Source organism: Phacochoerus africanus, chromosome 16, assembly GCF_016906955.1.
Source record: "Phacochoerus africanus isolate WHEZ1 chromosome 16, ROS_Pafr_v1, whole genome shotgun sequence".
Classification (NCBI taxonomy): domain Eukaryota; kingdom Metazoa; phylum Chordata; class Mammalia; order Artiodactyla; family Suidae; genus Phacochoerus; species Phacochoerus africanus.
Genome location: NC_062559.1, coordinates 23,459,449 through 23,482,859, shown reverse-complemented (window position 1 = coordinate 23,482,859; position 23,411 = coordinate 23,459,449). Strand labels below are relative to the sequence as shown.

Below are 23,411 nucleotides of genomic sequence, written 5' to 3'. Positions count from 1 at the left end.
CATACATGTATGTGTAACTGGGTCCCCATGCTGTACAGTGGGGGAAAAAAAGTGTGTTGGGGAAAATAACAATAAAAAATAAATAAATTAAAAAAAAAGCTCTTGCTTTTAAGAGCTTGGAATCCAAGTGCTTGTTCTGATATACTCCAGGAAACCGTTTTATTTATTGTTTTTTTCCTGTCCATTCATTGCTTCTAATAAAAGGTTAAGACTAAAATAGTTTCCCTTATGAAATTCATAAAAGCATATTCAATTTAGTTTTCATTCCTAAAAGATAGTGGGTAATCAAAATGATATGATATAAACTTTCTGCATGTTCCTCTCTATATTATTTTCTTTTCTTTTCTTTTTTCTTTTTTTTTTGTCTTTTTGCCTTTTCTAGGGCCGCTCCTGTGGCATGTGGAGGTTCCCAGGCTTGGGGTCAAATCAGAGCTGTAACTGCCGGCCTACACCAGAGCCACAGCAACGTGGGATCCGAGCCGTGTCTGCAACCTATGCCACAGCTCATGGCAACGCTGGATCCTTAACCCACTGAGCGAGGCCAGGGATCGAACCCACAACCTCATGTTTCCTAGTCGGATACGTTTCCACTGCGCCACGATGAGAACTCCAGTAAAGGATCTTAGATGCACTAAACACTATTGGAAAACATATCGGAGAGAGTATATTTAGAATTAATTTAAAAGAAAAAGGATTTTTAATGCCTTTTAATGTAAGCAAACACTGATTTTATTAAAATGCTTTCAGATATTACAATTCAATTATTTATTTATCACTCCAAGTCTGTATCATGAATATAACTTCTTTTCCAAGTATATTGATTTTTTTATGTATTTCAGGAGTGGAGTGCTTCTCTAACCGAAGCAGTCTACCAAAATTCTCCCTCAGCATCCTGCTTATCTAGAACCAAGTGCTTCACGTCAACAGACACCCTTTCAAAAGAGTAGAAATTATTTTTTTCTTAAAACGTATAGGATTAACCAATTAGACAACAAAGGATAGGTCATATTTTTCTAAGCTTATGTTTGACATGAAGTGTCAAGTATTTATAATAAAATATTCAAAGTTAAGTACAGTGAAATGTATGAAGTATTGAAATAGATTCTCAATCTTATTGGAGCCCTTACAGGAGGATCTGTATTCATTGATAACACAAAAAACTTGAGGTTGTATTTCTCTTTAGATTGAGAGCCCAAATAGAATTGATTGGATATTTAAAACACTTATAGTAAGAAATTTCAGCATTGTATAAGTCAAACATGGAATGAAAGCCCTGTTTATTACTTTTTTTTTCTCATTTTTTCCTCCTAGGCTTCAAGGTGTTTAATTGAACTCAGAAAAAAATTTAATTTTAATTTTTGGGCTGTTTAGCTCTTACAGTGAAGCTCATTCTGGGTGCCATATTAAATGTATAGCAATAATGATATGTATTTTTCCTCTCTTGTGATATGAGGTATCATATCGTTTCGATATATTATTCTTTTTTTTTCTTTTTTTTTGGGGGGGGGGGCTTTTGAGGGCTGCACCCACGGCATATGGAGGTTCCTAGACAAATCGGAGCTGTAGTCGCCGGCCTACACCACAGCCACAGCCAAGCCGGATGCGAGCCATGTCTTCCACCCACACCAAAGCTCACGGCAACACCGTATCCTTAACCCACTGGGTGAGGCCAGGGATCAAACCGGCAACCTAATCATTCCTAGTCGGATTCGTTTCCGCTGCGCCAAGATGGGAACTCTCGATATATTACTCTTATAATCTAGTCCATCTGACCTCAAATGAGGAATTCTATTTCAGAGCACCGCTGGAATATAAAGACTATCATCTGGGGATTAGAACTAGGCTGATTGTCAGTTACGCAGCTTGGTATTAGCATCCTTGCCATTTTCTAGGGAATAAAAAGGCAACATGAAAGAGTATCTTTGCCACTAGTATCTAGCATTTATAGAGCTGCCCTTGCATTTATGATAGTGCAAAAAAGAAGTATAGATCTTAAGGCAAAATCCATAGAAGAACCAAAATGGCTATGGTCAAGAGAAGCATGATAGCTTTGCTGTTAAGGATAGACCCTGGAGTCAGGTGTACTTCCTGTGCCATGTGGGTAGTTACTTAACTTCTTTGAGCTTCAGATTCATTGCCCTCATGTAAAAGGAGAGTTGTTAGAGGTTTAAGTAAATATGTGTGTGTGTGTGTGTGTGTGTGTATTTAAGGTATATATATCATATATGATATGTATCTTGTATATACATCATATATGAACCTTAAAATATATATTACTTAAAATTAAATACACATATACTGGAGATATATAATAAACATTCATTTAAGATATATGTGGTTATGTACATATATTTACTTAAACTTATGTATATGATAATAAAGCAGTCCTCGGCAGGCACTAAGCATTGCTTAAATATTAACTATTTTTAATACGTTGCCTTATTTTTATATATGAAGTACTAATGAGTAAAAAAATTGATTGATTTGATGGTTCTTTCTTTTCTCTGCTTTTTCTTTAAAGGTTCAAAGTTGCAGCAAAATGTTACTTTTAAGAAGTTGAGTGGGAGTTCCCATGGTGGCTCAGAGTTAACAAACACCATTGAGATCCATGAGGATGCAGGTTCAATCCCTGGTCTCACTCAGTGGGTTAAGCATCTGGCCTTGCTGTGAGCTATGTGCAGTTTGCAGACATGGCTCCTATGCCTGTTGCTGTAGCTGTAGCATACATAGGCCAGCAGCTGCAGCTCTGATTGACCCCTAGCCTGGGAACTTCCATAGTGTACGGGGCCTTAAAAAGACACCCCCCCCCAAAAAAAAAGAAAAGAAAAAGTTGAGTGAACACACACAGAATGAGAAACCCTAAAACAAGGTACTGAGTTAGTAGACAGGATAGTCACTTCCTGAATACATATAAATGAACTCTTTGTAGAATTAGCAGAGGGACTCTTAATGGGCTTTTGTTTTAGAGGTGGTGGATTGATATTCCAAGGCGAGGCCTGAAGAGAGACCTCACAACGACCACTCTTCTAGCCTACTACTAACATAGTAGCCTTGCAAATAAGGATAATCCCCTACAAATCAAAGCGCTAGAGGGTGAGCTTCATCAGGACAGAGATTTTGTCTGTGTTGGGTCACTGCCAAGTCCAGGCAAGTGCCTGACAAATAGCAGATTCACATGAACTATTTCTTGAATGAAATGAATGGATGAGAAATCTTGACCTTTCCTTTAAATAGGATTAACATTAAAAGCAAACAAACAAAATAGCAGCTTTCCCACTTCCGGGTGGATTTCTGACCCTGAGAATACTGGTAAGCAAGTAAGCAAGGCTGAGAAGCAACGTGTGGACAGAAGAGGCAATATGTACATTTAGGATGTGTTCCAGAAGCCATGGATGTGGTGAAGTCTTCACAGGAATGTGTGATGTGAAGTAGTGCTACCCTTAACTCAGAGTCATGCACATGTGACATATCTGAATTATAAATATTTTGCTCAGTGTCTGACTAACTTTAGTGTCCATATGTATACTTTTTTCTCCTCAGGTTTTCAGAGTGACAAAGTGACACTTTTACTCTCTGCAAACATTTAGCTTACCTTTAACAGTTTCAACTCAAGCTTTGACTGGCCAAAACAATCCGTGTGACAGGATCTATTTCACAGGTGGGGTTTATCATAAAGCATTACTTACGATTTAGCTCACAGCTTCTGAAAGTAGATTAAAATCATATAACATTCTCAGAGCTATGCCTGACTAATCAAATCTAAATATATGTTTATTTTTACTACCATAGAAAACAGTTTTAAAAAAACAGAAGTCTTTTTCATAGAATAGTAAGTTAATAATCTGAATAGAAATATATAATCATTTGTATATACTGTAAGTTTTCCTAATTATCTTTGTAATGAAAACTGAGAAAGTATGAGTCATCCTTGGCTGAGCCTGCTCAATTCTCCTTGTCTTTTCTAAATATAATAAAAACAGCAAACAATGTTAAAGTACATTATTAATTGATTAGACATGATTTTTTAAAATGATTTACATCATCTCATTTAACTTTTGAGCTTCCAGACATTAATAAAGAATCACCAAAAAGCTCTTAATGATTTATAATGCGTATTACCCCACCAGGCTTGGCCCAAGAACTCAGTATGGGCCCAGAAGAAAACAGAAAAATATTTACAGGTGAGCCATGGCAGAAATAGGCTTAAAACACATATCTGTATTCTCAGAAAACAATTAGGGCTGATGCAATTAGGATGAGTATTACAGTTCATTTTATTCCACGGAACTATTTCCACTCTTGAAGCTCCATGTAGCAGAGACAGTATGGTTAGAACACTATTGAAGGTGATATAATTTTGCTTTGCCCTTGTACATGTAAGGTAAACACTTTACATTATTACACAGAAACAAAAATTTACAGCCAAAGATAACAGAGAACCTGATTAAAGGTAACACATTTGGCATTTAAGGCTAACCCACATTGGAAAGCAATCATTTCCAGGATGGAGTTGAAATATCTTAACACAGTGTTACCTGTCTGAGTTGCTAGAAAAGATTTCTCATCTAAAAATTGATTCACAGGATGTGTTTTCAAATTTGTCAGTTTTTTTTTTTTTCCTTGTGTGCTAGACGGAGGCACTTTAAGAGCTATTAACTGTAGTTTCAGGAATATGTGACACTGAGTTTAATCATTCATTGGTAAATATGGCAAGGAATTAAAATGACCTTGGGTTAAAATTAAGTAAACTAATCATTAAATCAGAACATTTTGCCAAATCTTGTAAAAATTACTGGTCTCTGACATGAAGAACTTCCTTACTTAAAAAAAAAAAAATAGTAGCTATCGCTCACCTACACCCAAATAAATGAGTACTACAGCTTTCTGATGTTAAGGTATGATGGTTTTGCTATTTGGGCTAGTGAGGGTTTTAAAATACTGACGAAATAAGTACTCTGAGTTGCGTTTCCAGCAATATTTCAAAGTATTGTAGTATTACGCATAGGTTCCTAATAGAAAAACTAAACAAGTTGGAAAAGTTTAGTAAAATGTATAAAAATTAAAAGGCTAAAGAAGAAACGAAACCAAGCCACTCCGTTTTAAATGTGTAGAAATAAATCGCATTCATTCATCGGAATTGAGGGACCTTTTCTTTCTCTTTCTCTCTCTCTCTCTCTTTTTTTTTTGTTTGTTTGTTTCTTTGTTTGTTTCTTAGTTAGTTGGTATATACTGCACCCGCCACAACACGTTGGAAAGCAGGTCCTGGTACACACTAAGGAATATCCAACCAGGTAAATACATCAGGGTGATAAGACCCATGAAATTGAGCGGATAGTGAGAATAGTCCCAGGAACAAGCGCCCCAAGTGCGGAGTCCCAGACCCCAGGACAACTCCCACGCGTAAATGAAGATCACGTAGAAGGGCACTCGCTTCCAGGTGCCCCAGCCGCGACTGTAGTGGAGGTGGAAGTAGAGCTTTTCTACCACGAAGCTGCAGCTGCCATACATAAAGAAGGACCAAAGCGACGTGTGACCGCTGGTCGTCCCGTCTCCCTGCCCCAGCAGGTTAAAGAAGAAGGTGAAGAAGATCTCATCCAAAAAGCCGTGCATCCCGAAGAAAAGAAATCGGAGCAGGTCCGGCAGTCCCTGGCTGGGAGCTGCCCCGGCGCCCCTGGGGCCTCCAGGTCGCAGCTCCCGGCCAGTAGCTGCCTGAGGGGCCCGGGTGCCTGGAGGGGCGGGAGGAGCATCCCGCGGCTGTTGCTGCCTTTGCTGCCCCTGGTACCGCAAGCGCAGGAAACGCTTCAGGAACACTTGGCAGTGGTAGAGCGCTAGCATGTACTGCAGCGCCAAATCCAGCGCCCCCAGCGCTGCTGCGCCCCCCGGCCGGCCGCCCAGGCTGAGCAGCCGCGCCTGGCCCGCTAGGGTCTGCAGCCCCACGTGGGCCGAGGGGTAGAGGAAGAAATTGAAGACGAAGGCGCTGGGGCAGCGCCGCTGCTGCAGATAGACCTTCTCCAGGGCGAAATGGGTGAGCGAGTGCAGGAGGCAGCGGTAAGGCGAGGAGAAGCCCAGCATCCGGAGGTCCGGGCTGCGAGCGAAGCGCCGCGCCGAGGACACGAGCACGTCCAGGGTGATCCCGTGCATCCCGTAGAAGTAGAGGCGCATCCAGGCGGGCAGCTCACCACCCTCGTCCGGCACTTCAGCAGTGGACAGCGGCTCCCGGCGGCTGGCGGCAGCCTCGCCTCCCTGCCCTCCGGGGGCTCCCGGACGCCGCGCCGCGCAGCCCCTCGGCACAGGACCCTGGTCGTCCGCGTCGCTGCCCGCCATCGGCTCGGAGGTTGCCCGGGCGCCCGAGCCCGCCCCGCCGCCGCCGCCGCCGCCCGGTGCGCGGAGCTGCGGGGCCGAGAGGCCGAGCCCCGCGCCGCCTCCCGGCCGCTGCCGGCCCCCGGGGGGCGCGCGGGGAGCTCCGTCCCGGCCGCGGCTGGGCGGCGGCCCGGGCTCCTGCGATCGGGGGAAGCGCTGGCCGCCCGACTCGCGGAGTCCCCCCGCCGCGGCCCCGCCGCGCCCTTGCCTCGGGTCCCCGGAGAGGAGCCGCCGGCCGGCGCCCGCGCTCACCCTGCGCGGCCTATCGGGCGCCGAGGCCCGGCAAGGGACGGTGGCGCCGGGGCCGCGGGGAGAAACGCAGAGGCTTGCGCAAACCCCTTCTTCTCCGCGGCTCAGCCCCGCCGCCTCTGCCGCAGGCTCTGGAAGCGTAACGCGAGCAGCGACGCCCCTTCCCCCAGCCCTCCCCATGACCCTCTCTGTGTCCGTCTTGACCTCTCCCGCCTTCGCAGCACCCTCTCCCCGCCCCAGCCCTCCGCGCGGAGTCCCGCGGGGGTCTGCTAGGGAAGGCCCGGCTGTGCTTCTCCGACTCCGTCCCGGCTCTGAGCCCGGCTCCCCGGCAGTGCAGGAGGCGTTTGCTGGGGCGGAGGCACCGAGTGGAGAAACACCTAACAGGTGTGACTGCAAGCTGGTAGGCATCTCTTTTATCGAGGAAACTAGGGCCAGGGCCTGGCTGGCGGAGACGAATGGGCGATTGCCACCAACTAAAGACTGGGCCTGAGGCCAAACTATGGTGCTGTGTATTTCATGTTCTTATGCAGAGCCAGCTGTGTGTCCCAGTCACAGGGAATAAACTGGAGACTCCACGCCGGCCCGCCCCAGCGTTTCCCTGCGTCTGAAATGTTGCCACCGGGCCTGGACCACTTTGTCAGTCTCTTTCCCCGGCCAGTCTGATCGCCTTGGTTGGTTTGCTCTGATTGCAGGCCGGTTGGGTCGGGCATTGCTTCATCTTAAATCAAATCAGGAATATAGGACCTTTGCTCACGCTGGCACATCCCAGGGCCAAGTTTTCTTCTTGCAGAGTAACTAGGTCATTCCAGAAAGTGAGTGAAATAGAAAGCAGGATTTTTTTTTTTCTTTTTGTGAGAGGGTGGGAGTGTCCAGAATTGTGGTCTGTTGGACTCCACCGTTTTTCCCCAATTTTGAATCAGGCTTAGAATTGGAGAAAACCTTAGAAATAAATTATACTCACTGCCCCCCCCAAATGCAAACCCCACAAATAATGTCTAGGCAGAAACTAGATTAAAAGTTATAATTTGGAAGGGTATCAGATGTTTGCTAGTTGGAAAGCCTTCTGGGATTGTTATTTAAAATTCTGAGGCAGTTCCTCGATTTTAAAGCAACCTCATCACTCTCTCCCCATACTCATTTCAACCCTTTATGTTACCATCTGTGTTGCTAAATTGTCAGTGAATTAGGAAAGAGAGAGAAATAAGAGTATGGTGAGAAGAAAAATTGTTAAGGTGACATCAACCCTTGTATAAGTCAAAGGACAGATTTATTTTATATATTTTTTAAAACTTCGTTAGCATGTGGTTTATTTGCAGATTTCCTTTGGTAACTGTCAAAAGTCAGTGTACAGAAGTTGTCATGTTAGGGAAAGAAGCATATGGTAGCAGACTCATCAAACCTGCTGTAAAACAGAGTTATAGTTGCCCAAGGGCCTGAGCAAGTACAATGAGGAGAAATAATGACGTAAATGTTTTCGTGAGCACGTACTCTATACAAGATGCTAGGTACACTGGAGAAAGAAAGGGTTATAAGAGGCACACCCTGGAGTTCCTGCCGTGGCACAGTGGAAATGAATTCGACTAGGAACCATGAGGTTGTGGGTTCGATCCCTGGCCTTCCTCAGTGGGTTAAGGATCTGTGAGCTGTGGTGTAGGCTGGCAGCTGTAGCTCCAACTAGACTCCTAGCCTGGGAACCTCCATTTGCCGCAGGTGCGGCCCTATGAAGACAAAAGACCAAAAGAAAAGAAAAAGAAAAAAAGATGCACACCCTAAGAAGTATATAATCTAGTTGATATGATTTTTACATCTGTGCAAAGCCTACTAACTTATGATTCTTATTAATAATTAAATATGATTGGCTAGTAGTACACACCAAGGAAATTTTTTTTTTTTTTGTCTTTTCTAGGGCTGCTTCCCTCGGCACATGGAGGTTCCCAGGCTAGGGGTCGAATCAGAGCCTGTGGGATCCAAGCTGTGTCTGCAGCCTACACCACAGCTCACGGCAATGCCAGATCCTTCACCCACTGAGCAAGGCCAGGGATCGAACCCACAACCTCATGGTTCCTAGTCAGATTCATTAACCACTGCACCACAACGGGAAGTCCAGAGAAAAGCTTTTTTCTGAGTTATTATTTTACCAAGTAAACTCAATTTTAAGTCAATTTATTAGATAAGAAAAACAAATTTATTCTTTCTCCATAATTGTTATCCAGGCAAAGAAAGCACTTTAATCATAATAGCATAAATATAGTGATTCAAACATGTATACACTAAATTCCTAAACCTGAATTGTTAAAAAAATACCAATTGCTTTCAAATATTAAGTTAAACCTCAAGGGCTTATGCCCTCTATTCTAATTCTTCTTAAAGATGCAAAGATAAGCTTGAAATAGTTAATTCTGTAGTTCAGTCTATTTCATCCTAGGGAGTGTAGGAATATCTTCTGGATTAAACAAAAAATGAGTTTCTATGTCTATATTTTAAATCTCAGCTTTTGAAAAAATTTATTATATCAATACAATATTAGTAAATAGGACATGTATAAAATGTTTACAAGTATATAAATGATAGTGGTATAATAGAACATGTGTACAATTTATACATATATAATATGTATAATATGTGTAATATATTAAACATGCTTACTTTTTTTTTTGTCTTTTTATGCCCTACCAAGATACTTAGACTACTAAAAATCTTCTGGGACCCTTTTAAAGTCTGTTTTCCATTTATCTTATGGAAATTCTCTTATGGAGAATAAATGAACAATACAAATCAGTAGTTATAAAATCACAATAGAAAGTATATCTATTATCTGTTACTCTCTCCAGGTTTCTTTTACATTTTCTTTCTTTCTTTCTTTCTTTTTTGTCTTTTTAGGGCTGCACCCTCGGCATATGGAGTTTCCCGTGCTAGGGTTTGAATCAGAGCTGTAGCCACTGGCCTGCACCACAGCACAGCAATGCTAGATCCGAGCTTCATCTGTGACCTACACCACAGCTCATGGCAACGCCAGATCCTTAACCCACTGAGCAAGGCCAGGGATTGAACCTGCTTCCTCATGGTTGCTAGTCAGATTCATTCCTGCTGAGCCACAATGGGAACTCGTAGGTTTCTTTTATATTTTCATTGTGGCCCCTCCTTAGTTACATGACTTTCAGAATGTGAAACAGTAATTTTTTTAAGTAAAAAAATGGTAAAAAGAAAAGTTCTTAAAAGGGCAAAGTGCAAGAAAAAAATATTCTTTGCATAAATTGCCTGTAATTCTTTTACTCATTATCTCATTAAAAAAAATCAGTATCTTCTACTATTCTGAAAAGTTAGCCCAACAGTGATGGCAGTCTTTGTTTCTGTCTTATCTTGACATTTTCCCTTTTGTTTGAAATGCTTCATTGCTGTCGTTCCAAATAACTTCTTTTTTTTTTTTTTTTGTCTTTCTGCTATTTCTTTGGGCCGCTTCCGCTGCATATGGAGGTTCCCAGGCTAGGGGTCGAATCGGAGCTGTAGCCACCAGCCTACGCCAGAGCCACAGCAACGCGGGATCCGAGCCACGTCTGCAACCTACACCACAGCTCACGGCAACGCCGGATCGTTAACCCACTGAGCAAGGGCAGGGACCGAACCCGCAACCTCATGGTTCCTAGTCGGATTCCTTAACCACTGCGCCACGATGAGAACTCCCCCAAACAACTTCTTATTGCTTTTAAAGCTGCAGAATGACTTTAATGATCCATGATAATTTTATAATTCAAAGTCCTTGCGTCAGAGTATCTATGATCATAAAATGTTTAAAAGCATTTCTATGTTGGTCTTTGCTGCTGCAAGTGTAAGATTGCAAAGATACATATGAAAGGATGAGGGAAGTTTAAAAGTAGGAAACCAGGAGCTCCTGTCTTAGCTCAGTGGTTAACGAACCTGTAGTATCCATGAGGACGCAAGTTCGAACACTGGCCTTCTCAGTGGGTTAGGAATCAGGCATTGCTGTGAGCTGTGGTGTAGGTTGCAGATGCGGCTTGGATCCAGAGTTGCTGTGGCTGAGGTGTAGGCTGGCAGCTACAGCTCCAATTCGACCCCTAGCCTGGAAACCCCCGTATGCCGCCACTTATTCAGCTCTAAAAACCACAAAAGACAAAAAAAAAAAAAAAAGAATGTAGGAAGCCAGAATATACAATGAAATAACATTAGCTTGGCATTCCTTAGGTAAGGGAACAGCCATTCAAAGAATACTTGGAATATTGCTCTGTGGAAAGCACTGGCTTCTTTAACTTCAGGCTGTGAACCTATCTGAGTAAACAGGTCTATAGAGATGTAGCAGTTCATTTAGGTCCAACACTGACTTTGCTGGACTGGCCAAAAAGCTGCAACTCCCAGAGCCAGGGTAGTCAGCGTGACTAGGGGAGATTTAAGAATTAGATTTGGAGTTCCCCTCGTGGGATAGCAGAAACAAGTCCGACTAGGAACCATGAGGTCGTGAGTTCGATCCCCTGCCTCGCTCAATGGCTTAAGGATCTGGCATTGCCCTGAGCTGTGGCACAGGTCGCAGACTCGGCTTGGATCTGTTATTGCTGTGGCTGCGGCGTAGGCCAATGGCAACAGCTCCAATTAGACCCCTAGCCTGGGAACCTCTATATGCCGTGTGTGGCCCTCAAAAGACAAAAGACAAAAATAATAATAATAATAATTAGGAGATTTGTCCTTTGGAGAATTGTGATCATCTTTAGTGAATTGTTGCCCTGCGGCTTGAGGTTCAAGGTTGAAGTCCCTTAGATGTATAGAATGTTTTAGATCTCTCCTTACATGCTCTGCTTACATACCAGAAGAATAAAAGGCAAGAGTATAGAGAACACAGCACCATGAAGACAGCTTATGGGAGTTTCCACAGGGCAAGCCATGAACATAATGACAGAGAAAATAGTGAAAGGCAGCGGCCATGTTAGTAGCAGAGATAAAATTCTTTCTGCTATGGATCAAATCACACACACAGGAGTTCCCGCTGTGCCTCAGCCATTAAGGAACCCGACTAGGATCCATGAGGGTGCGCGTTTGATCTCTGGCCTCGCTCAGTTTCATAGTAGCGTAGTAGATGCCTTTTTCGAATCAAAGCATTTTGGGCACCTGCTGGTTCTTGTATGTGCGATCGAAAGCTGTATTTCCTGAACTCATTCCTCTTCATACCTAACCCATGGCAATTATCCTACTCTGAATTTCCCTTCCTAGGATGCTGTACCCGTTCCTGTCTGCCAGTCCATTGGGTCTGTCCTGGAAAGAAACTATTGCACTACTCTTTCCCATGCCCTCCTGGTCCACGGATGAATTTTAGTGGATTACGGTTAACCAAATACAAATTCTGAAAACATAAAGAACAGATTGTAATTGACAAACCCTTTGTTTTCAAGCTATTCATGTGCCTTTTCAGCAATAACACAAAGCTCGCTTTGTCTTTGAAAAACAGAGTGAACCTCTTAACTCACCAAGTATTTAAATCTACTCAATATGATGGGTGGGCTAAAGCGTGAATCCTGGCCTGGTACCAAGGAAGGGCTCTGAAAAACTCATTTTCAAGCCATATACGCTGCTACATTTGCCACCACAAACAGTGCTGAGGTCAAAGATTGAGGGGGATTAAAAAAATGTTCAAAGATTTACAGTGAGAATAATTCAAATATTTGGGAATTTAAGACTACAAAAAAAGGGGGGGGGGGACATAAGGACTCAGGGTTATTTAGCCTGCAAAAGAGAAGTCTCTCAAGTACTTTATTTTTTTTTTTTTTGCCCCGCCCATGGCATTCAGACTTTCCCAGGCCAGGGATTAAACCTGCACCACAGCAGTAACTTAAGCTAGATCCTTAATCTGCTGCACCGTAAGGGAACTCCTCCAGAGTACGTTAGTGATTTGTTTCTCGGTCATAAAATGAACATGGAAAGGATGGTTGTGTGGTCTTTATCTGAGAATAAGGGAAAATGAACACATGCAACATGAGGAAGAAAATAGGCTAGAAACAAGGTAACATTTGGACTGAATATATGCCTTATTTAAAAACTAAGGGTGTGCTCTTTTCTCTACGTATAATTCAATAAAGTTAAAAATAGAAAGTCTGATTTTTAACTGTGCGGGATGCTTTTGGAATGGTCGGAGAGCTAGATGGTTTCCTGAAGCTTACTGATAACGAATGTGGCCTCGGCCATCAGATTGCTCGGACTAAATCCTAGCTCTGCTGCTTCCTTTTTGGAGGACCTTGGGAAAACCTCTCTCCTCCCTTGTCCTAGCCTCATTTCTCACTTCTAACATAGGGATAAAGATAGCGTTGTTATGAGGACTAGGTGAGATAATGCATGGCTCCTAGTTATGATTTGGTTTTGTTTTATTGGGCTGTGGGATGGAAATCCTGTGAAATCAGATTGTTATCATTATACAACTACAGATGTGATAAATTCATTTGAGTAATAAAAATAAATAAATAAATAAATAAATACTCCGACATAAAAATAAAATAAAATAAAAGGTAGAACCTCCAAAGATTAGTGGTCTAACGAAGAGGCAAATTATTTTTTTCTCATGAATAATTTCCAGTAGATGTCTGGGAGGATGCGGTGCCACATTGTTCCTGGAATCTAGATTCCAGCTCATGTGGTTGTCCTACTATGTATGACTTCCCTTCCTAAGTATATGTCTATTCCAGCCATCTAGAAGGATAATGAAAAGGCTCTCTTTCTTTCTTTTTCTTTTTGGCCACACCTGCTTCATGCAGAAGTTCCCCCGGCCAGAAATCAAACCTGAACCATGGCTGTGACCATACTTGATCCTTAACCTGCTAGACCACCAGGGAAATCCCTGGAAAGTGTCCTTAGTTCTTTCTTTCTTTCTCTTTCTTCCTCCCCCCCTCTTCCTTTCTTTCTTTCTTTCTTTCTTTCTTTTTTTGGCTGCGCTCACTTCATGCGGAAGTTCCTGGGATAGGAATGGAACCCAAGCCGCAGCAATGACTATGCTGGATCTTTAACCCACTGAGCCACCAGGGAAATCCAAAAGCCTCTCTCTTGAAAATACTTCCATTCCCAGTTGCACGGGAATTTAGGTCACAATTTAGTGCATGATGACACCTACCAACAAGGAAGCCTGGGAAGCATAGTCTGTTTCCCAAGCAGCTGGGTACTGGTTTGTATAGAATAGAAGAAGTAGAATGCAGTTGGGTAGGGAAGGAGAAGCAGCTAGCAACTCCTGCTACAGGGTACAAGATGCTTAGCACAGGATCTAGCAATAAGTAAAAGTTCTCATGACGGCTATCATTTCGAACTTGGATTTATACAGCCAGGATTCAATCAACTCTTTTCACCTGGGTGTTCCACAGGCACTACCAACTCAACAGTTCTAAAAAAATGAAGTCATTATGTCACTCATTCTCTCTTGTTTTTACCCACTCAGAGGGCACCTGCTCTGCTATTCATGTTCTTGGTCTGGGATGATGGCTTCACCACTCATCTACCTTGGAGTCTCTCTAGGACTTCTTTTGCTTCACTCACTGTGTCTTAGTTTCAAAGATCTGTCAGTTCTCTTTGGGAAATCGCCCTCAGATACAGCCTCTTTTCTCTACTCTCACTGTTCACTACCCTAACCTCACATGTCTTTATTTGATTTGATTTGATTTTTGTCTTTTCTAGGGCCACTCCCATGGCATATGGAGGTTCCCAGGCTAGGGGTCCAATCGGTGCTGTAGCCGCCTGCCTACGCCAGAGCCACAGCAACTCGGGATCCGAGCTGAGTCTGCGACCTACACCACAGTTCACAGTAATGCTGGATCCTTAACCCACTGAGCGAGGCCAGGGATCGAACCCGGATCCTCATGGATATTAGTCGGGTTTGTTAACCTCTGAGCCATGACAAGAACTCCACATGTCTTTAGAATGTGGTTCACAAGGCCCTTCACGGTCCGACTCCAATTTATTATTCAGTCTAACACATCTGGTACTCCAGCTACTCTATTAAAAATATAAAGCAAATATTTATATTTCTATTGTTTTAGGCAAAATTTGAACAAAATATCTTTTTGTTCAATAAAGGATTTAATTTTTAACAAAAATGTGATTAAAAATCTACATGAGCAACCAGTTTTATATACTACAGTCCAAGCAAAATGAAAATCTCCTTTCTGAATGGGGCATCTCTGTATGTCTCTCAACAAGAGAAAAATTTGCCGAGAAATAAAAACCATGTACTATCTCTTCACTTATATATGCGGCTTTTGTTTTGTTTGTTTGTTTTTTAGGGCTGGCATATGGAAGTTCCCAGGAGAGGGGTCAAATCAGAGCTACAGCTTTCAGCCTACACCACAGCTCACGCCAATGCTGGATTCTTAACCCACTTAGTGAAGCCAGGGATCAAACTCGCATCCTTATGGATCCTAGTCCAGTTCATTACCGCTGAGTCCCGACGGGAACTCCTCCTATATATGTATTTTTAAACAATCTTCCCTCTACAGCTTACGGTCTTAAAGGAAATGAGAGCCCTTCAGAATTACCCGTTTCTGCTCCAATTGTCCCCCTATAGACTCTAAAGATTTTCGAATGGTCCATGAAAAAAATGAACTTGCTTTGTAAGCAGTGGAGCCCTAGCTATTTGGTTGTTGTGAATTCCGTGGGGTTTTTTTGTTTGTTTGTTATGGTCTTTTTGCCTTTTCTAGGGCCTCTGCTGCAGCACATGGAGGTTCCCAGGCTAGGGGTCTAATCGGAGCTGTAGCCACCGGCCTACGCCAGAGCCACAGCAACGCGGGATCTGAGCCGCGTCTGCAACCCACCACAACTCCTGACAACGCCAGATCCGCAACCCACTGAGCAAGGCCAGGGATCGAACCCACAACCTCATAATTCCTAGTTAGATTCGCTAACTGCTGAGCCACGACGGGAACTCCCGGTTGTTGTGAATTCTGAATCATTTTTCTTTCTGGTCTGTTATATATGAAGACTCTTTTCCTTCACTGTGATTCAAACTTTCCTAAGACTTTGAATCCAGAGTTTGGAATCTGAATTATTGTGCCTGTGTTTTACCTCTTTACCAATCTATTTCGTAAGAGTATTTCTGCCCGCATAGGGGACCTGGCGCATACTCTGGCTCTGTATCTGTAACACAGTGAGGATAAAAGCTAGCATACTTCAGGGGTCAGAAGTTCAGGCCCTGGAGTTGGAAGATTGTCATTCTAGCTCCAGCACCTCCAGGCCGCGGGACCTGGGGCAAGTTCCTTCGCATCCTGGGGCCTCTCTAAAACGGGGGTTAGATTAGTTTTGTACCTACTTCAGAGGGTTTTTCCTTTCTTTAGAAGTTTAAATGGGTTAATGTCTGCCAAGCTCTTAGACCATCGCCTGCTTTCTAGCAGATATACCATAAATGAAAACTTTTAATAATGCCATTGTTCAAGCTACTGCTTTCTGTCTTCAGTGTTTGTTTCTCCAGGCTTAGTAGGATCTCAGGTGCTCAATCCTTGAGCTCTAGTCTAGGTGGACAAATAAAATACAGAATATCCATAAAGCACTATCGACTGGTAACATTATTATTCCTTAAGTTACAGATGTAGAAATAAGCTCAGAATTGTTAGAAATTTCCTCAAGGAAAGATAGAGTGGAGATGTGAACCCAGATCTCTGTCTTGCAATGCTGAACCTTTTCTATATCATCAGACACTTGAAAATTAAGGCTTGAACATAGTTGAAAAATCCAAAGGCTGTATTCTCAGGAGATTAAAGAAAAAATATTTCAGCTCGTGTTGAAATTGACATCTGTTGAATTCATGAATGCTTTTACTTACTCTGTACCCCTGCTTCCCTCAAAGAGGCACAACCAAAAGCCTATAAATCTAATCAAACTTATTTCCTTTGTATATGATGGCCAATCCTTTCCCTGACATTAAAAATAAACTCTCTATTTCTCTGATTTCTTATTCATTGTTATTGTATGGTACAACGTGGTTGTTGTTATTCTTAGGAATCCGAGGTGTTCCTGTCGTGGCGCAGTGGTTAACGATTCCGACTAGGAACCATGAGGTTGTGGGTTTGATCCCTGGCCTTGCTCAGTGGGTTAAGGATCAGGCATTGCTGTGAGCTGTGGTGTAGGTCGCAGGCACAGCTCAGATCCTGCATTGCTGTGCCTCTGGTGTAGGCCGGTGGCTACAGCTCCGATTCGACCCCTAGCCTGGGAACCTCCACATGCCGCAGGAAGCGGCCCTAGGAAAGGCAAAAAGACAAAAAAAAAAAAAAGTACATCCATGACATTGATCTTTATAAAGTTTGTAACATTCTAAGTTGTCCTTAGAACAACATCCTTGAGAACAACAAAGGGGCTCAAAAAAAAAAAAAAAAAAAGAATCCAAGTCTATCAATAATCAAACAATTATAATTTATTGTTTACAGATTGTATACCAAAATATGCTAAATTAGGAGTTACCTTGTGGAGCAGCAGGTTAAGGATCCGGTGTTGCCACAACTGTGGCTTGGATTCAATCCCTAGCCCAGGAGCTTCCATATGCCATGGGTGCTGCCATAATAAAAAGAAAAAAAGCTAAATTATCCATAAATAATTTTATTTAACCTACCCAACAACCCAGTAAAACAGCAGTTCTTAATAGGGACAATTCGTCTCTGCAGGGGGCAAGTCTGAAAAGAATTTTGATTGTTCCAACTGGGGGATGAGTTGGCATCAAGTGAGCAGAAGCCAGGGATGCTGATAAACATGCTGCAATGCACAGGATGGCTCCTTACAACAAAGAATTAACTGGTACAAAATCTTGATAGTGCAGAGGTAGAGAAGCCCTGCTCTAAAGTCTGATGACCTCTGTATTATAGATGAGGAAAACTCAGAGAGGCTAAGTAACTTGCCCAAGGTTAAAGCCTGTAAATGACAGAGCCAGGCCTAGACCTAGATATATTTAGCTCAAAGTCTATGTTTTTCCCCATAGGGAAGTAACGATAATTTCAGTTTAGAGAAGATTAGTCCTTATATACCCCAACCAGAAATTTATTTTAAGTGATAATTAAATGAAAACACATCATTATCAAAAGGAGTCTTTAGCAAAGGCTTCTGACCTTGCTGTGATACCTGAGGTTAATGTCTAGAGTGCTTGATATAGAGAAACAAAACTGTAATCATGTCGGAAAAAGGGGAATCACTTTTTTTTTTCATTTAATCACCTTTTTTTGTTTGTTTCTGAAAGTGCTGTCACTGGATGCTAAAATGATGTCAAGTGGATGGAAAAAGGCACAGGCAATCAGATAAAATTATTCAGGTTTCTGGGGAAAAGGATCATCAAAAAACGTCCTATCATGGCTTCACTAAAAATAGACACGTTATAATGGAACCAAAATTGATACCAAGAAAGTCTCGATATTATAGTGCTAAACGGTTTTTTAAATAAGGTAGTTGCAGTTTAGAAAATATAAATATAGCATTTGGCTTATTTGCAGACAGGAATGCCTGCTTATAAGGCTTATTTTAAAGGACTCGCTTTGCATTTTATTCCCTAACCAGCTAACTATAACATATTAGAGATATATTTACCATCTTATATAGGTTCTCATGTAAGCACTTTATAGAGATGGAAGCTAAATATTTTAGACTTATTCATGAAGAGGAAACCATAACTTTCTCTGAACCATATCCATAGTATTTCCGTTAGTATTTTAATAGTAGCAAGTGGCAGAATATAACAATGAATATATATGGAAAGTGAAGGATAGGCCAGATGTTATCCCTACATTTGAACACTTAGGGGATAGGTGGCATGATGACATTTCTAACTGCAGGGCAGGGTGTAGCTTGAAGCTGATGCATTTAGACCTAGAAAACCTCAAATATAATCCCCTGATCCATCCAGAGCAGATTCTAGTGCCACTACCAGTTATTTCTAGAGCACTTGATAACTCATTTTTCAGAGCATTTGCCATTATTATTTTTATTTATTATCTGTTTCCTTTAAACCATAAGCTTTGCGAGGGCAGGGTTTGTTTCTATCTTTGGAAGCATTCCAAATGTACAGGAGTTTTTCTTTTACATACAGGTAGTTTTGTTAAAAGAGAGTCTCATATAGTACAAAAGAACCCCGAATGGGGAAGAAGTAGATATATTAGTATTTGTGTACACAGAGAAGTGGAAGCTAAGGGAATCGGGGAGAAAGGACAGATTGAAATCCGAAGTGGAACAAGAAGCTAAGGATAGATTCCCAAGAAGCATTGATAGTGAACAGATCACTAGCAAACAAAGGGCTCTATTTGAAGGTTCTTCTGAGCTCACAGAACAAGAGATGAAAAGGCAGCTCAACACTTTCTCTTCCCTCTGCCTAGATTATGCAGTTCCCACTTCCTGTGGCTTGAAAGTACATAAGAAAGAGAGGACTTTAAGGCTATTTCAATTATTACATCTCTGTGTTGGAGTGTTGGAGACCATTGAAACTGCGGAACGATGCAGTAAACAAATTTGGCACACGTGCAAAAAGCACAACCACCAAGCGACAGCTTTATCATTACCTGCCCCTTATTTTGCTCATTAACCTACATCACCTTCCCTAATAAAAGTCACATGGGCTAAAGCTTAGGTGCCTTTGTCCTGCAGAACTGAGGGCCTTCTGGTCCCCCATGTTCTAGAAGTAAGAGGGTCTTCTGTGTTTTGTTATGCCTTGCCATCTCTCTTCCAGGATCTCCCGGTGCCCTGCAGCGCTGGCCGTGGCAGAGTGGCGCCCAACATGGGGCTGAAAGAGAAGGTCCCCCATGAGCCGAACAGAGAAAAGAAAAATGAAGGTCTGCTAGGAATGAACGAAGAAACAAAGAAGGTCTGCCTAAAGCAGGAAAAGGTGAAACTGCCGACGGTGGAAACGGTAGCCTGGCACTCGATGGAGTCGCGACCTGGAGTGGTAAGTAGAAACTTTGAAACCAGGATAATAACAATGGGGAAGAATCAAGACCCTAAACATTATATTCAGTTATTTAAATGTATGATAAAACAGCCAGGGGCTTGGATAACAGAGTCTAAGATAGAGGAATTGTCAAATATAATCCATGGTCAAATATAATCCTTGGTTCCCAGGTGAAGGTACTGTGGACCCGGAATGTTGGGAGAAAATTTAAAGTGTGCCCATCCGTCCAGAGACTCTCTTTCCATTTCTGTTTTCTCTGCATGAGGACTAGTAAGACATGTTCTGGAACCCTTGCAGGAGCATAAATTTGAATCCAGTCTCTCTCGTAATTGACAGGTTTTACATGGATGGCTAAAACTTCAAAATGAGAAATACGAGGTCTGTTTTCTTGTTTGTGTCTTTGTGTGTGTTGTGTATGTATGGCATTGCCAAAATTAATTCACAAAAGAGCTGTACTTAGTTGGCTTAAAGGAAATTAAGCGTTTATATAAGTTTTCACCATACCTAAAGTCAATTAATTTTGGTTGACAGGAACAGCAAAAAATTCAGTATTTAACATTATTAGATGTTAATATCAAAGTTTGTTGATCTAATACAGGCATGTCTTTAGAGTCATCAACATTAGGTATAATACTTTGTTGTACCTAGGTTTAATGGAGGAATGGAACTACATGTTATTAAGAGAAAAGAGTCTTTTAGCTTGTTATTTTGAATGGAAAGATGGGGGACAGAGTCATAGGGATAAAGAAAGTGATGGAAGGCTTGTGGGAAGTGGACAGTGAGAAAAGTGTTTTGTGCATGGTTGGGGCTAAGTTTAAAATTTCAGTAAATGAATTTTAAAAGTAAAGTGCAAAACTTGAATTTGGATTCGGTCTCTGTCAAAAGAAGGTTTTCTTAAGTCAGGGTTTGGTTCTTCCCTGCTCCCTGGTGCGGAGACCAGCTCAGCAGGTTAGGGCTGAAGAATGGGTGCTGTGAAACTTAAGGAACAAGTTAAAACAAGACACAGAGACATTTATCTTAATTAAAGGTGGGAACCGGGGGACTTAAGGTCTCAGGGACCAAGAGCGCTGCCTCAAGAAACCACACTGCTTTTATTGTGCTCTTTGGGATTATGTCAAGTGAGGAGGGGGCTATGGGTGCAGGATATAGTTTTTTTTTTATTATAAGTTCTTTTATTATTTTCAAAGTCACATAGCTGGTAGATGGTTAAGCTTTTACTCTGACCTTTAGGCATTTAACAACAATGGTTAGCATTTGAGGAAGCTCGGTGTTAGCTATCTATGCATAGCATCTAGAGAATCACCACTGTGCTTCCACAAATGGCCTGCCTATCTGTGGCAACCCTGCGTGCCTAGATCAACGCATTATGTCCTCATTCAGCTGACCCTATGAACAGCTTATGCCTTTAGGTCTTTGTTCTTAAGCTTAAGTCATTTACCAGCACTGGGACTGTTTTTCAAGCAGGAAGATGGGGTAAAGGAAAGCAGGACAAGATGGAGTTTTCAGCAAAGAGGCTAAGAAAATATTCTAGAAACATGTCTGGTGACACCCTGGCAATCCCAATAATGAAAAAGAAATTGTTAGAAAACATGTTTTTCATTTGGGAAAGAACCTCTACAGTCATAATGTGGCTATATTTGGTAAAAATGAGAGTAATTTTAAAGAAAAAGAGTGCTTTGATTCACATTCGAGTTTTGTGTATTGAGGTTAGTGTTTACTGTTTAAAACCCACCTCCCAAAAAATTCTTTGCCACTGTTATATTATTATAAACTTTGAGTTATTAAGAAAAATAATCTAAGCTTTGTTTGAATCTGATTGCTGTAATTTGTCGCTGGGTAAATATCAGATGTCCCTTGATAACCAGGAGACTAAATACACATTCTGGAAAAGTATCATTTAAAGGGTTGTCTTTAGCCTAAAATGTTTATCATGAATTAAGTGCCATATGCAAAAGAAAGTGAAGAAAATTAACTCTTAAATTTATACTTCTCACTTAAGAAGGGCCTCTATATTGGACTGGTCTACAGAGAGAATTACTGACTTCAAACTCACCCTAAAACAAGGCTCTAATAAGAAAAACACCAATGCCTGGACGAAAAGAAGACAACAACTAGAAGCAGACCACTGTCTCAAGATTGTCACACCTGACTTGAACCTACCATGTCCAGCCACCCAGTACTTGTCGCCCCTAGCCAGCAGGAAGCAGCTACGGAAGACAGGACCGTCACGACCCCCATTCCATATAACCAAAGGCTGGACTAATGGGTTCCCAGGAGGATGGAGACAGATCCCATCCCCTGACTGTTCAATTTGGAGACGTGCTGTGGACATGGTCTGCAGAGTCACATTGACCCATAGAAACCAGATGAACGCTCTGCAATCAAAATTTACTAGTACTATTCTTAAGTAACAAATAAAACAGGAGGAAATGTTGGGAGACCATTGAAACTGCGGAACTATGCAGTAAACAAATTTGGCACACGTGCAAAAGCACAACCACTAAGAGTTAGCTTTATCATTACCTGCACCTGATTTTGCTCATTAACCTACATCAGCTTCCCTAATAAAAGTCACATGGGCTAAAGCCTAGGTGCCTTTGTTCTACAGAACAGAGGGCCTCCTGGTCCCCCACATTCTAAATGTGAAAGAGTCTTGTGTATTCTGTTATGCCACGCCATCCCTCTTCCAGGATCTCCTGTTGTCCTGCAGTGCTGGCTGTGGCATTGGAGGAGGTCATGGAGGGGTTGTGACCACCAGTTGACCTGTGAGCTGGACTCCAGCAATTAGAAGCTCCTCACCCCCACCCTTGTCCTTGGAATGTATGTTCTGCCCACTGTTCCCACAGTGGGAGCTATTTTCAAGGATGTAGCCTTGAGCGGTAATGTGTGGTTGAGACCATCTGGACAGGGTACGTGACTGAACTTTGTTAAGAGTTCTGCATAAACTTTTAAGATTCTAGCAGTTGGATATGAAGGATCTACTCATCTTGTGGTCTCCCAAGACGCCACCGATGTACATTCTCTTGCTTATTGAACTGGCCACAGTCTAATCTGTTGTGATCTGCCCCCTTTCTTGGTCTTTTCCTGCCCTCTGTGTACAAGGGTGGTGGGGGAGAGGGGAGTTTGCAATTGATTGGCTGTTCAGATAATTCTCCAGTTCAGATGTCTGGCCCCTCAGTTTAGTTCTCTTCCCCCTACACTATGCTGGCTCTATCATGTGCCAAGGAATGAGTAACAGAAAGAGAGAGGAATGAATAGATTCATTCTCACTTCAGGATTACAAGCCAAAGCATTTGCTCTAGTGGGCTATAGAAACCTATCTTAAAACAAAACAATGAAACCAACCTATCTGGGATTTTGAGTACAAATCCACATTGAGGCTTAAAATCCAAAGAACCTTGTTGGTGACACTTAGAAATCTGAGATAACAGACTAAACATGGACTAATAGCATGATAAAGTGTAGGTCACATAATTTAAAGCGTGATATAAAAATCATTAGTGGTATAGCTAAGAGGTTTAGAAAAGGTACAGGGTTTGTGTATATTGTAGGTGCTCATATGTGTGTTTTATAAATCTGAACAGAAAAATAAAGCCCTAAAATGTATAACTCCACAAAGAATAACCCCTAGAAATATTTTAAGCTGTTAAAAGTACATAGCCTTCAATTACTGGGGGTAGCTCAGCATCATCTCTGAAGATACTCAGGTGTAACTTAACTAAGACTTAGACAAAGAAATGGGCAGAACATTAGGAGTAAAAAGAAAGAAGCCAGTGAATCTATTCTATTCTACCCTATAAAACAAGAAAAGCGAAGAGTCTGTTCTGCTATCCTTCAAAAAAGTTCTAATTCTAAAAGTCAAAAGGAAAATAATAGTCTTAAGATAGGAACACACCAAAGAAATTAAAGCATC

General features: G+C 42.0%; 1 protein-coding gene across 1 annotated transcript; it reads right to left on the bottom strand.

The window, feature by feature from the left end:
* Positions 1 to 3,885: 3,885 nt before the first annotated feature.
* Positions 3,886 to 6,324, bottom strand: TMEM229A (transmembrane protein 229A). The gene has a single exon (XM_047763463.1). It carries the CDS (start codon positions 6,322 to 6,324, stop codon positions 5,212 to 5,214), a length of 1,113 nt encoding a protein of 370 aa, XP_047619419.1. The 3' UTR covers positions 3,886 to 5,211.
* Between the last annotated feature and the right edge of the window lie 17,087 nt (positions 6,325 to 23,411).